Source organism: Haliotis asinina, chromosome 5 (assembly GCF_037392515.1).
Source record: "Haliotis asinina isolate JCU_RB_2024 chromosome 5, JCU_Hal_asi_v2, whole genome shotgun sequence".
In the NCBI taxonomy this organism is placed as follows: Eukaryota; Metazoa; Mollusca; class Gastropoda; order Lepetellida; family Haliotidae; genus Haliotis; species Haliotis asinina.
In genome coordinates, this window is record NC_090284.1 from 26,965,692 (window position 1) to 26,980,567 (window position 14,876).

The 14,876-nt window shown below is 39.4% G+C and overlaps 2 protein-coding genes across 2 annotated transcripts; one reads left to right on the top strand and one right to left on the bottom strand.

Annotated features, from left to right (window-relative positions):
- Positions 1 to 2,025: 2,025 nt before the first annotated feature.
- Positions 2,026 to 7,183, bottom strand: LOC137283323 (ribonuclease P protein subunit p21-like). The gene is made up of 4 exons (XM_067814776.1): positions 7,067 to 7,183; positions 6,715 to 6,815; positions 3,588 to 3,670; positions 2,026 to 2,859 (listed from the first exon to the last, which is right to left on the bottom strand). Exons 1-4 carry the CDS (start codon positions 7,133 to 7,135, stop codon positions 2,738 to 2,740), a joined length of 375 nt encoding a protein of 124 aa, XP_067670877.1. The 5' UTR covers positions 7,136 to 7,183; the 3' UTR covers positions 2,026 to 2,737.
- On the top strand, positions 7,178 to 13,549 carry LOC137283322 (protoheme IX farnesyltransferase, mitochondrial-like). The gene is made up of 6 exons (XM_067814775.1): positions 7,178 to 7,537; positions 8,061 to 8,490; positions 10,914 to 11,038; positions 11,473 to 11,543; positions 11,987 to 12,219; positions 12,860 to 13,549. Exons 1-6 carry the CDS (start codon positions 7,382 to 7,384, stop codon positions 13,285 to 13,287), a joined length of 1,443 nt encoding a protein of 480 aa, XP_067670876.1. The 5' UTR covers positions 7,178 to 7,381; the 3' UTR covers positions 13,288 to 13,549.
- The last annotated feature ends 1,327 nt before the right edge of the window (positions 13,550 to 14,876 follow it).

Genomic DNA, 14,876 nt, shown 5'->3' on the forward strand with positions numbered 1-14,876 from the left:
CTAGTTATGTCACACTGGACTGTGTTGTAGCCTGCAACATCCTAGTCATCTCACACTGGACTGTGTTGTAGCCTGCAACATCCCAGTTATATCACACTGGACTGTTGTAACCTGTGACATCCTAGTTATATCACACTGGACTGTGTTGTAGCCTGCAACATCCTAGTCATCTCACACTGGACTGTGTTGTAGCCTGCAACATCCTAGTTATATCAAACTGGACTGTGTTCTAGCCTGCAACATCCTAGTTACATCACACTGGACTGTGTTGTAGCCTGCAACATCCTAGTTATATCACACTGGACTGTGTTGTAACCCACCACATCCAGGTATATCACACTAGACTGTGTTCTAGCCTGCAACATCCTAGTTATATCACACTGGACTGTTGTAGCCTAGTTATCTCACACTGGACTGAGTTGTAGCCTGCAACATCCTAGTTATATCACGCTGGACTGTGTTGTAGCCTGCAACATCCTAGTTATATCACACTGGACTGTGTTGTCACTGCAGCAACCTAGTTATATCAAACTGGACTGTGTTGTAACCCACCACATCCAGGTATATCACACTAGACTGTGTTCTAGCCTGCAACATCCTAGTTATATCACACTGGACTGTGTTGTAGCCTGCAACATCTTAGTTATATCAAACTGGACTGTGTTCTAGCCTGCAACATCCTAGTTATATCACACTGGACTGTTGTAGCCTAGTTATATCACACTGGACTGTGTTGTAGCCCACCACATCCCAGTTATATCACACTGGACTATGTTGTAGCATCCTAGTTATGTCACACTGGACGGTGTTGTAGCCCACCACATCCCAGTTATATCACACTGGACTATGTTGTAGCATCCTAGTTATGTCACACTGGACGGTGTTGTAGCCCACCACATCCAGTGGGCGAAATAACAGCCTGCCCGACTGCCCGTGGCCGGTGATTTTTGAGTCGGGCGGCCTGGAAATTCTCTCCACCAGCCCGATTGTCTGGCTGAAATATTTAAGGTTGACCTACTATCAGTTCGCTCTCAGGACAATCATTGCATTTCAATTCTCAAGTCATATTTTGATTTAAGAAAGATGAATGAAAGCTACGAGCATATTCCATCATTATACATGGACAACTCTTCAGCCAGTGAAGATAGCAATACGACACTAAACCTGGCTGTCATAGTAAGCTGCGTTATGATTGGATATCAGTGGTTCACAGGGTTCAATAAGAACCAATCAAAGAGAGGGTTACTTAAAGGTGGGCAGGCAACTTTCAAGATGGGCAGGCAACATTTATGGGCCACCAGCCCAGTTGACAGGAGTTGAAAAATTATTTCAATCACTGACCACATTCCAGTTACATCACACTGGACTGTGTTGTAGCCTGCAACATCCTAGTTATATCAAACTGGACTGTGTTGTAGCCTGCGGCATCCTAGTTATATCACACTGGACTGTGTTGTAGTCTGCAACATCCTAGTTATATCACACTGGACTGTGTTGTAGTCTGCAACATCCTAGTTATATCACACTGGACTGTGTTGTAGCCTGCAACATCCTAGTTATATCACACTGGACTGTGTTGTAGCCTGCAACATCCCAGTTATATCACGCTGAACTGTTTTGTATCCCACAACACCCTAGTTATATCACACTGGACTGTTGTAGCCCACCACATCACAGTCATATCATGCTGGACTATGTTGTAGCCCACCACATCACAGTTACATGAATATCATATTGGACTGTGTTGTAGCCCACATCACAGTTACATGTATATCATATTGGACTGTGTTGTATCCCACCACATCACAGTCATATCAAATCACAACTACATGTAAATCATACTGGACTGTTGTAGCCCACCACATCACAGTTATATCACAAGGTAGAGGGACCTGACAAAGTATGTTAGTATTATTACGTCAGTGTCAGCATCAGATCATGCAGATCACAAACTTTAAACCATTCACCCTCAGAAGACTCTTCGATGCCCATCTTGGATCAACATTGACAGAAGTAAAAGTACTACAGAAAATCCTCCCAAACTTTAATTCATTTCTTTTGGTGTGTATAAAGGTTGGAAGACAAAAAGGTGAGAACAACACAGCTTGAATATACATGTATTCACCACAAATCCATGTGGCCTGAATCATGAGAGTTACCAACATCAGTGAGGGTTCTCTGTTACCAAGACTACTAGGCATTGTCATTGTGATGACCAAAGTTGCAGTGATGGGACTTGTTTAACATTTACCTTCACACAGCAATGAGACTGTGACTTTAACAGATACACAATGCTCTCAGAGACAAGGTCTAAGCATATATGCTCAGAGACCAACTCCCAGGTTTTCTTAACATGAACTGTCCCAGGGTTTCTTGACCTGATGTGCCTGTGTTCGAGGCATGTTCTCCACTGAAGTTAATAAGTCACACTGGCTAAATGCTCATCTCTGTATTATTTCAGTTGAAATGGCATGTAATATGGGAGACACATGATGCAGGTCTTCGACATTACAGCTGAAGGTATCATCCTGATAAACCTGGCAAACATATTCAGGGACTTGAAGCCACCATCACACATTTCTGGCATGCGTGAAAAATTGCATCTCTGAATTCAACTTGTGGCAACTTTGATGACTGAGCTGACCATGCTCATCGGAGATACTTCTGTGTTTCCTATCTGGAAAACCCAATCTGCAGACTGAGAGGAAGTCCTTGAATGTCCATGTCTTCTACATGATTATGTTTTAGCAAGCCATGCCTCTTCCCTATCTGCCCACAGCTGATGGTCTGGTTTCCATGGGAACCTCTTAGTAGCTCCACATTCCAAACATGTGACTTTTGTTAACTTGATTTGTTTTTCTGGATAGAATACAAACAAAATCATAATAATTATCACAAACAGAAATGTTACAATTTCCACAGGCTATTGTTCAATGAACAAACACAAACTCGAATGGTTACAGGATTGTTAGATTTCTAGTCGTGTTCACCATACCCATCCTGACATGAAATATATTGTGAAATGTGCCTTGAAAGATCTCACTGACATAAACATCTGTTAGCATCACTTACAGTAGTCTGTCATAGAGACCCTGAAGCAAATATAGCAAGAAAGCCCATGCAAGTCAACAAAATGTACCAAGTCTAGATTTCCACAGCTTCTCAAAATGAAGTAAGTCTCAAGGCCTCTTTTCATTATATTTCAGCTTTTTAACTCTGACCTTTTTCTTTTTGTAAAATATTTTCATTTCAGGGACTAGTTGTTAGTGTACAATAACACAAGCTACTTCAAGTAAGGTATGCATGATGTTTTCTCTGGTGAACATTAGCTTACATAATGCAAATAATCAAATCTAACTTTTATGTCAAACAATACCCAAGAGCCTACACACATCAAATTTGGATAAAATCTAATGAGAAACTTAAGCAAACATATTTCATATTACTCAAATATTCCCCAAGGATATATCTTGGACCTATATAAAAAATGGACCCTGTTGATGCGTAAACTGTTGGAAGTTCAGCTTCAGCTTTCTCATACAAACATTATAACCCTGATGTGTTGGAGATCTCATTACAATACTCACTGGCTGTCCGGACTCTCGCAGTCACCCCTGGCAGCAGCAATACACTGCACATCTTACACAGCGTCCTTCTCATGTCTGGGTGTCTGATGATGAGAAAGTATGACTGGTTACCATAGTACAGATCATGTTATAAAAGTCACATGCAATGTAAAAATCAACTTTGCAGATTCTGATACCTTTCAGTATGCACTTACTGAAACAAATCATCAAAAATACCAATTGAACCTATAACGTTGAAAAAAATGTGATGAAAAAAAGCCTGCGAAATCGAAGTTCAAACAATTCACTAAATTTCCCACTGGAGAAAAAGTGGTTTCAACAGCTGTGCTGCGCTACGCCCATAACATGTGCGCAGTGAATAGGTTCACTGAGCTTGAAGCAGTAAACATGCCCGGAGTAAGAGGTCATGAGCAGTAGTCTAATCTTGGTTAGTCTAATCTATATATTCATTCTTTATGGATAACAACTTCTTCTACTGTATATGATTTTGTTTGACAACAGTATATGAATCCATACAAAAATGACACATCAGTTACAATAAAAGAAATTGTTATCCATAAAGAATCATACTTTCTTGTTACTCGCCATACTTATGAAATGCCCATCAGATCATCTTTCTGTACACACAATGAGCCCTCAGCGTATCAGCAAATGAAACAGCCAATTGGAAGTGCTCGCCCACCTGCTGTGTCTGGGTTCGGTCTCCCAAGTGCCTCATTTCGAGGGAAGTAAGCCCAAGTACAAAATATTGCACTTCTGAATCGCGATTGAATGCTTATAATTTTGTTTAGTTGTTTTTTTACAAGCAGCAAAGTACATTACATGTCATGAATAAGTGATAATTGTGTTTTAATTATGTTTTATATTTGGGTTGCATGTGACCTTTAATCTTGAATGTCTATGCTTGCACAGTTTACTTGGGGGTAGCCTGACTATACACACGACACGCCAACATTCCCACAAGTCTTACACACCTGTCATGGTTACAGTTTTGTTGATCTAACATATTTAAAGGGGCACTGATGCGGAGCGAATAATGTTTCTCGCCAACGGTTTAATTACGAAACCAAACTGCAATTTGGTCAGCGCCGGCTCCTTCGACCGTGACGGACAAAGGAACTGGGCTACTGTCCATATTAGCAGAATTTTTTCACCTAAACAGTCAGGAGGCCGGATGCCCATCATATGCCATTTGTTTAAAAATATCCATATGTATTCCTTGTCCGATCGTAACCAAATATCCCAGCAGTGTAGTACTTTTTGGATGCTTGGATGGTATAGTTACTGATCCAATTTGATCCTATTTCTGCTTTTTAACCTCGATATTTAATCATGTTACATGAAAATATGATGTCTACAGGCATGTAGCAAGCCATTTGTTTCAGTACGGAAGATAGTAAAGCTTTATATTTAGGTAGTTTTGAGTGTTGGTTCAGCTGTGATAGCAAATATCATACGTAAATTTTGGTAGCTATGGTAGCTACAATGGTTTCTTATTTATGATAATAAATACACACAGTTGATTTATTTGAATTCGTAAACAAAAAATGGTGACTTTGCCTTTGGTAGAGAAATCTGAAAATTTTCTTACGTAAAAAACCCCTTATTTCACCTATTTACCAAAGTACACATCAAATGCCACCGTGTATTCCTTATGTAACGAAATTCCGTAGGTATCCTCAAAACAGTTTCGGCCCATAAGTGTTTTCAGGCTGCATGCGACACAGAGGTTACATCTTCCTTGCTGTAACTTGCGCTTGATGGTGTAAATACACATGTTATTTGTCATCATTCCCTGGATGGTCAATTAATGATTTTTTAACAAGTATAATTAGTAGTAACACCACTTCGATTACTCAACAAAGGTTTCCATTTGGCATTTCTCCTGTCTGGAGTAAATACTCAACATTATAAATTAAGGTCTGTAATGGCAGATGTATTGTATGTTATGTAATATGTGCATGTAAGTGATGCAAGAGGTTTTATCAGCTGAGTTACAAAAGCAAACATCGATCAAAGGATTAACCGATAACACACTGATTGATTAATTACTTTTATCTTCTAGCGGATTTGTCAAAAGGCAGAGTGTGTAGATGACTACACCCTGTCGTAAAGTGTGAGTGCAAAAACAACATCCTCCCTTCAAAGAATTAACCACCCTTGCGTTGATTGACTGATTGCTCATTATTGGTTAACTAAATTACTTAGAATAGTGGACATCATACAATTAGTTGCCAGGTATGCTATCTTGGGAGACCAATGAGAGGTTTATCTGGTTTTCACCATCGAAAGACGTGAAACGATGTGTTACTTTTTCGCAAATGAGACAGTTGCAAGACACGCGACACAGAGCAGGATTATTTACCAGCTGCAGATGAATGGAATACGATTTCTTTTACGTGGATATTGATGGATACACTCCTGAACAAGGTAGTAGCCTGACACTGTTGCTATAAAATTAGTCTGTTTTACATTCATTATTTGCATTTTGTTTTAATTTATTTGTTGTAGCATTCAGCAGAATCTGTATGACAGAAAACAGACACTAGATCGCGTATGTGTGTGAAATAGGATCCACATTGGCAATCTATACAATGTATAAATGTTGCTGTTATGTTAGAAATTTACTATGAGTATAAGCAGATCGTGTGTTCTTTTATTTATTTTCAGAATCATACAAATATGACAATGAGGCAAAATATAGAGACGTACATTGGCTTCCTTATTTTTCCGTCCTAATAGTTTTTTACCATTTCTACCACTGGTAGATGATTAACCTTCAAAGTGTTTCATTTGTTTTCATAATACATTTGTAATGAAGTAAAAAATGACTTCACCTCAGTTGATCTGTCTATAATTAAACTATCAGTTGCGCCTACGGACTGCGCAGCAGAGGTCACGAACCAGTCACGAATTCTGGGATATCATCCGGGTACTCACGGGAGAAAAACAATAACAAAAGTTTACACCAGTCCACGGAAATTGCTCCGCATTAGTGCCCCTTTAATACAGGTAAAACATGGAACATCCTTCTTAGAACAGAAATTAGATAATGTGATACTGTAACTAGATACTGTGACTTCATGTACAACTTGAGAAAGACATACTTTATATCTGATGAACTTACAGTCTGAGAACTTGTCTCTTGGCAAGTGTCTTCAGTGTGTGGATGTAATAGCGACACAGACTGACATCATACGGAGAGGTCCCCAGACTCTGGTGTGCTGCCTGTGGAAAACATAGGTCAAACGCTGAAACTGTTCAAAGTCACGCTGATCACCTTGTTTTGATGATATAACGCAAAACTAAGCAAAACAGATGTCTTATTTTCTTCATTGGTCCTTTAATTCATAGTGATCAGTGATTGTGAAATACAGCAACATCATGAAGATGGGTAGGTCAAATCGCGTCGGCTACAAAATGCCCCGGTACATTTGGTCAAAACGCCCCTGATTGTTTACAACACACGACGTACTAACCTGATACAAAAAGTTAATACGCTGAAATGTTTCTTTATTCGCTATACCCGGAGATTTGTTTTTCCCCATCTTCTTTGACGCGAGCTGAGATCTCGCTTCTTACACGACCATGACTATTTCCGCTGTCACCCGGAAGTCAAGTACCACGCATAAGTGAACTCAAAGAGCGTGTCCAGTAGAATAGTGTGGTGTATGTGTTTTGAACAACATATACAATGAAATGTGTGAACAAGTACTTTGAAGTACTCAATTCTCATCCACAAAATGTTAGTCTGATTGGCACCTACGTACGTTTCGGTTGTGTTGCCGGTTACGATGCGCCTGTCATGTAACCCTTGTATAACCTTGACGAGGATCAATCGTGTCCGATGGAGGCGTCTGCAGACAGTAACCATACGACAGGTAGACAGACACGGGACATTACACAAGAAGGCCTTTTCACCAGGAATCACGCAGCATTTGGTTAGACATGTAAGTTGGTGCAGTGGTATTTTAGACGATTCATTTATTAACGTTGATACTGCTCCCATATAAGAAAAAGTTATCGACCGTACATAAACATGATGAAGTTGAAAAACTAACTTTACCATGTTTCTGCACCCAAAGAACAAATGTTCAGTAACGACATCTAATAATTAGTAATATATTATTTGGTGCTGTTTGATCTGTTGATGGACAGTATGCTCAAATCACCTTCAACCACTATTGTTATCATAAGCTATATAGTAGTTTGTGAATATACCTGACCGTATACAAGGTATATAACAGCTGTATCACTGTATGAAAAAGTATTCAGGCAGTACAGATATTTGGCTTTGTTTTTTTGGGTGAAAGCATTGATTGATAAGGTGCAGTGTGAGGTATGTAATTCTTGTCTGGATGGAATTATACCATGAGTGTGCAAGTCACCAGCACTTTGAACAGCATGCTAAAGAAGTACTATCTCAGCATTTGAATATGATGGAGAACTGTCATATGTTTCATTTTTTTCCAGTATGAAACCCGTGCAGTACCTGATGAGAAAGCATCATCAGGTTCCTTTCAAGGGACAGAGTCCAGCTCTGATGATGAGCTGGAAAATATCACATTGGCCCCTTCAGCTACACCCAAGGACTATGTGTCACTTCACTTTCGCACAGCAGCAAAGCTAGTACATCTCAATGCAAAAAATGTTGGTAGAAATTTAAGTGTTATTCTGCCGCTTGGACAAGGCATTCCATTTTCTCCTTCGAAGGGTAAGGCGAAAACATTGTTTGTATCAGCTCCTCCAGTGGAGATTGTCAGTGATGTTCACAAAGATGTCACACTCACAGTACCACCAAAGACTGCGACAGCTACTGAGGATGGTCTGTGGAGAGAATGCAAGCTTGATTTAAGGCAGCTACCCCAGTACTACCTCAAGCTTTCAAAGATCAGGCTAACCGGTAAGACAATAGTGGAAATGTAATTTTATGAAAGTCACAAAATCTTTGCCTTTAATGCAGTAAAAATGGATATAGTGAACTCCACAGGACCAAGAAATTTACTTCGCTAAACTGTTGTTTGTTTGTTCACATTTGATCGCCATATTGGTTTGTAGAGATGTAGAGACATATGTATAGTGAGGCTTCAGATCTTTATTCTTGTACATTGACATAACATTAAAATTCTGAATTGATCATTCACAGACTTAAACTAGGACATGTTTAACTGCAGTCTCAACAATGTATAACTTAATCACTATTGCAATTAAAATCTAAATGAACTAACTTAGATGCCAATTCATTTGCCTTAGTCTGCAATGTGAGACCATTTAAGGGAGTGTTCTCTTTCTAGCCCTTTGAAACCATTTGTACAGAGCATCTTCTACATCTTGGTGATTGGCAGCTCTTAACTTTTTGTTCTTAACAGAATCGCAATTCTTAGTAATGGAATGAAAAGTGGACTTTGGAATGCCGAAATCGACAGCAATGTTTGTCTTAGATTTGACTGAGCTGACACTGAATGAGTTCGCTAATCGTGTCGTGAATTGGTCAGTAAATCAGTATGGTAAAGCCACTGATTCTGCTACTTTTGCAGAGCGTAACTCGTAAAACCGTTCAGTATTTCTTCACCAAACTTGACACATAGCTTGGTCTTGTGGTGTACTGGTGCCTTTTGATAGTTTTGGATTTCTGAATAAAGTAGTTTTGGCATTTCCATGGCAGCAAGTTTGACCTAGACTGAAATAGGTGCTAGTGCTCCTTTCTGGGGCAGAACTTTAAAACTGTTCACTCATTTGTCACTTAACTTGGCACATGGTTAGTTCTGGTGGTATGGTGGTGCCTTTTGATAGCTTTGGAATTCTGAATAAAATATTTTTGGCATTTCCATGGCAACAAGTTTGACTTTGACTGAAATTCATGGTAGTGCTCTTTTCTGGAGAAGAATTCTAAAACTGTTCAGTATTCCTTCACCAAACTTGACAAATAGCTTGGTCTAGTGGTGTGTTTGTGCCTTTGGATACTTTTGGAATTCTGAATAAAATGTTTTTTACATTTTCAAGACAACAAACATGTTATTTAGACTGAAATTGTTGGTAGTGCTCTTTTCCAGAGCAGAACTTTAAAAACTGTTCATTTGTTTGTTGCCAAACTTGGCACATAGCTGTACTGGTGATGTTGAGGCCAAAATGCATTTTATGAGCGCATTATGTAAATTCTCATTTGGATCAGGGGAGGTAACTCTACTTTAGTGTTTTGAATGTAGTCTTGCATGTGCATGACATGTGCACAGATAGAATGTTGAAGCACATGTGGAGGTGATTCAAAATGGTATGGAAAACTTTGTTTCTCAATAAAAAACATGTATTTTATGTTTATTTGATACTGAATATTCAGAAAGTGTTCAAAATGGCAATGTAGTTGGAAAAAGAATGAACACAGAGAATAAACAACTGGACGAATTGATTTCTTTTGTATGAATGTAGTCGACAGGTGCTTTTTGGTAGTTTTTAAATTCTGAATTTAATAGTTTTGGCGTTTTCATAACAACAAGTTTGACTTACAGTGATATTGGTGTTAGTGCTCTTTTCCGGAGCAGAACTTTAATATTGTTCACTATTTCTTCACCAGACTTGGCACATAGCCCAGTCTGATGGTGCACTCATAACTAGTAGACATATTCATGAAGGGTATTATGCCGTTGCGGGGAATATTGATGACTTTGTCTTTTTGTTTTAATGATATTATAAAGGACTATTGACGGGACTGTTAAATTTGTTTGCGATATCCATTTGTGCTCTATATCTTTGTTGGCTGTATGTATAACTTATGCCTGAAGACTGGTATGAACAGAAACTTGCCATGACTTTAGTACCTCAACCAATTCAAATTCTGATTCGTCAGTGTTGTTATTTGATTTGTTTGAATCTTGAATCTATATTATGCCTCTTTAAGTAAATGAATTTGACGTGTTTACACTGACATGTTTTACTAAAGGATATTCAAATTTTGTGCATGTCACATAGATCATCACAAGGTATTATTTTCAGCTTGATCTTTGCCCTGTAACTATCACTGAAGGTTCAAGCTAGAACTGATCTCAAGCAGCTCATGTCGGCAATGACAGTCATTGCCTCTATTGTCATCTGTGTCGCTGACTTTACAGGCGCTTCCTGTATCTGCAATGTTTTGACATGTAATACTCTGAACAAACATGACATAGGGCCTGTGGACTCATGACTAAATAAAGTCATTCACTTCACTCACGTTGGTCATAAAGGCACGAAACAAATATGTCTCTTAGCAAGAACAATGATGATATCTCTGTTTAAAGTTCTGACTACCTGAAGGAAGTAATGAAAGTTCCTGTTTTGTTTACTCTGCAGGGCTGGTTGTGCTAACATCAATGGCTGGGTATGCAATGGCACCGGGAGCTTTTGATCCTGCAACATTCATTCTCTGTACACTTGGTACTGGACTGTCCTCCTGTGCAGCCAATTCTGTTAATCAGGTAATCTTCTGTTTGGTCTGCATCAAAGTGTTCATCAGTAGCGATGATAGGAAAGTTCAAGCAGCGATGATGTAGAGTGGAACTGTCATTTATAAGATCAATATCAAGTTAAGAATGTCTGACATCTCTCTGCATTATAGGTAAGAAGAGTAATGTTGGATGGGAAAACTGGGAGAACCATCTTCACATTGGATTATAAACTTTCCCCTCATCATGCCCTGTATCCCAAGTGATGTAGAAACGTCACTGGTGCTTGTGTATTTCTAACGCGGTTTCTTAGCGATACAAACCCCTGTGAGAAATGTTACTTGTGTGAATAGTAATTCTGTATGGAAATACAGGACACATTGATCACAGACAGCATAGACGGATCAGAACAGATGAGCTGATTACTTGGTTGTGTCTGATATGTGATGTTTCACGATTACTTTCAGTTCTTCGAAGTCCCATTTGATTCTCAGATGAACCGCACAAAGAACCGAGTGCTGGTCCGTGGCCACCTGAGGTAACTTGCATTCACAATAATTTGTTATGTGCATTATTAGTACAAGGTATAATTTAGAGAATCTTATACATGTACCTGTTTTTTGATAATTAGCATAATTATTAGCATCACCATTTGTTCAAATGCTCATGTAGTGAACATTTTTAGGCTAACAGCTGATTTGAATACTGACTAATGCGTTTACCATGTTTATTTGTAATATCAAAATTATCGACTATACAAATGAACAGCTCTACTGGATGACTGATTATGAAACTGTATAAATAACTGTGACCTTGGTGATAGGCATTGTATCCCACCTCTTGTATCATGGGTATCTGGATCACAAGTTCCCTGACTGTAAGTGCAAACGATATTACCATGTCGGTCTTATACTGATGTTGTATTGAGTAATCAATGTTTACTGTTACAATGGATATTGTATAGCTCCCTCAATATTCCAGCCCTCTCCATAGTGTGATCTTTGCTGGTGTGTGTGGAGTGACTGGCATTTCCATGTTGGGTCTAGGAGTGAACAGCACAACAGCCCTGCTTGGGGCTTTCAATCTTGGACTGTACACTCTGGCCTACACACCCATGAAGAGGCTGAGCATCACCAACACATGGGTGGGGTCTGTAGTTGGTGCAATACCCCCCATGATGGGCTGGGCAGCGAGTTCTGGTGGGATGGAATCAGGTTGGTGTTAATATTTCAGCATGTTGATTTTGAAAAATAATACTTGGCTGTCCTCAGTTCTTCTTATGATTGTAACAGGCAACATGATTGAATGTTGCAGTAATGTGTAATTTGTTTGATTGTATCAAATCTTTAATCAGTGGTGGAAATCCTTGCTTATGATTCCAGTGGTTTACTATTATTGTTCAGTTCACTTTTATTTACCTGTTATCTGTACTCTTAAATAGAGTAAGAGAGACTTGGAAATAAGTGTAGAAGATGTTTAGTTTTCAGTAACACTCGTATGATAATAAACAAATTGAGAACTTATTGCAACAAGTAGTGAAGTATGGCAGCAGATTTTATTACTGCCAGTGATCGTGAAGGAAGACTAGGTTACAGAGCTTTACCATGATTACAAACATGGGGTCCCATGAGGTCTGGTTGACAATGGCTTGATGGCCATTTGATGTGACAGTGTAAACAATCTTAAGAATCCTAATAATCACAGTCTGCAGTACAGGATTGGCAGCATCTGTTACTAGTGACATTTCTTTTGTTTGCCTTCAAGACAATGATCGAGGAGACATTTGAAATCATTGTTTACCATTCTGTGCTCTCATTGAGCATGTGTAACATTTCATCTTTTCTTCAACTGTAGGGGCCTTTTTGCTGGGTGCAATCCTGTATGCCTGGCAGTTCCCTCACTTCAATGCACTCAGCTGGAACCTCCGTCCAGACTACTCCCGAGCAGGCTACCGAATGATGTCCGTCACCAGCCCAGCACTGTGTAAACGAGTCGCTTTCCGCTACTGTGTGGTGACCACCGGACTGAGCCTCATGGCTCCAGTTATAGACTTGACCACATGGACATTTGCTGCGGGATCACTGCCACTTAACTTATACTTCTCATACCTAGGTTACTGCTTCTACCGTGACGGGGACAGTAGGTCATCACGGAAACTGTTTAGGTTTAGCTTGATACATATACCATTGCTGCTAGTGATGATGTTGGTCTGTAAGAAGTCCCAGGATAACACAGATGAAAGTCTGCCATCTTCAAGTGAACAACTAACAAGTGTACAGTAACAGACCACAAGAGTTTTATGTATGGTGTGATATGTTGTTGATGGTCTGCAGTACTGTGATATTGTATGAGTTGTCTCCCTTGGACAGACATGATCCATGATGCACCAAGGGGATGAATCAGGTTAGCAAAGTCTCAAACATCTTGTCTAAGCTGTTTGAAAATTCATTTCTGTTTGGCCTGTATACACTCAGGGGAAACATGGAAATTTGCAAACATTTGTCTATGAATAAATATTGTTTTTTTTTGTTTTCTTAAGAATTATTGTTTTGTTGACATGTGTCATTTGTGTTACACAAGCCAGCATAATACTGTACAGGCCTAGGCCAAATGCTAGAAAAATCCCTATCTTTTAGGATCGCTCAGCAGCAGTAAAGGTGTTATCCAGTAATTAGGATGGAACAGGCCACAGGATATTTCAGGTTACTAAAACAAACTAGGTTCAGTACACTGTTGAAACAGTATCCATGTGTTCATAGACCAATTGACCAATTGTCTAATGGACGTTGACAAGCACTGTTGTTCAACATGGTCAAAATATGCGGTATGGGTGATAAAGCTGGGAGTATCATGATACCTGATTTTAATGCTATCTCTACATTTGGGCTAGGAATAAGTGGAAAGCCCAGTAGGATATCTCCACAGTAGCACAGTCTCCATCTGATAGTAGTTAGTACAGAAAAGCAGTCCCAACAATGTGTCACAACCTAGATAGTGGTCAATCATTATAATAGGAATCAGTCCCAACAATGTGTCACAACCCAGATAGTGGTCAATCATTATAATAGGAAGCAGTCCCAACCATGTGTCACAACCCAGATAGTGGGTAATCATGGTAATAGGAAGCAGCCCCAACAATGTGTCACAACCCAGATAGTGGTCAATCATTATAATATTAATCAGTCCCAACCATGTGTCACAACCCATATAGTGGGTAATCATGGTAATATATAGCAGTCCCAACGATGTGCCACAAACCAGATAGTGGTTAATCATGGTAATAGGAAGCAGTTCCAACCATGTGGTACAATGGAAATAGTGGGTAATCATAGTAATAGGAAGCAGTCCCGAACATGTGTCACAGAGTTGATAGTGGGTAATCATGGTAATATGAAGCGGTTCCGACCATGTGTTACAAACCAAGTAGTGGATAATAATGGTAACTGGAAGCAGATCCGACCATGTGGTACAATGTAGATAATGGGTAATCTTAGCAATAGGAAGCAGCCCCGACCATGTGCCACTGAGTCGATAGTGGGTAATCATGGTAATATGAAGCAGTTCCAACCATGTGTCACAATGTAGATAGTTGGTAATCATAGCAATAGGAAGCAGTCCTGACCACGTGTCACAATGTAGATAGTGGGTAATCATGGTAATAGGAAGCAGTCCTGGCCATGTGCCACAATGTAGATTGTGTAATTATGGTAATAGGAAGCAGTGTGTAATTATAGTAATAGGAAGTATCAGATTCAAGAGTAATGAGATTAATGTTTCTTGTTGTTTTATCCCTCTCATCAGAAATTGGTTGAAAGCCCAAGACTAATGACTTTGGAGTAATGGTGTTGCCACAGTTGGTAATTAGGAGGGA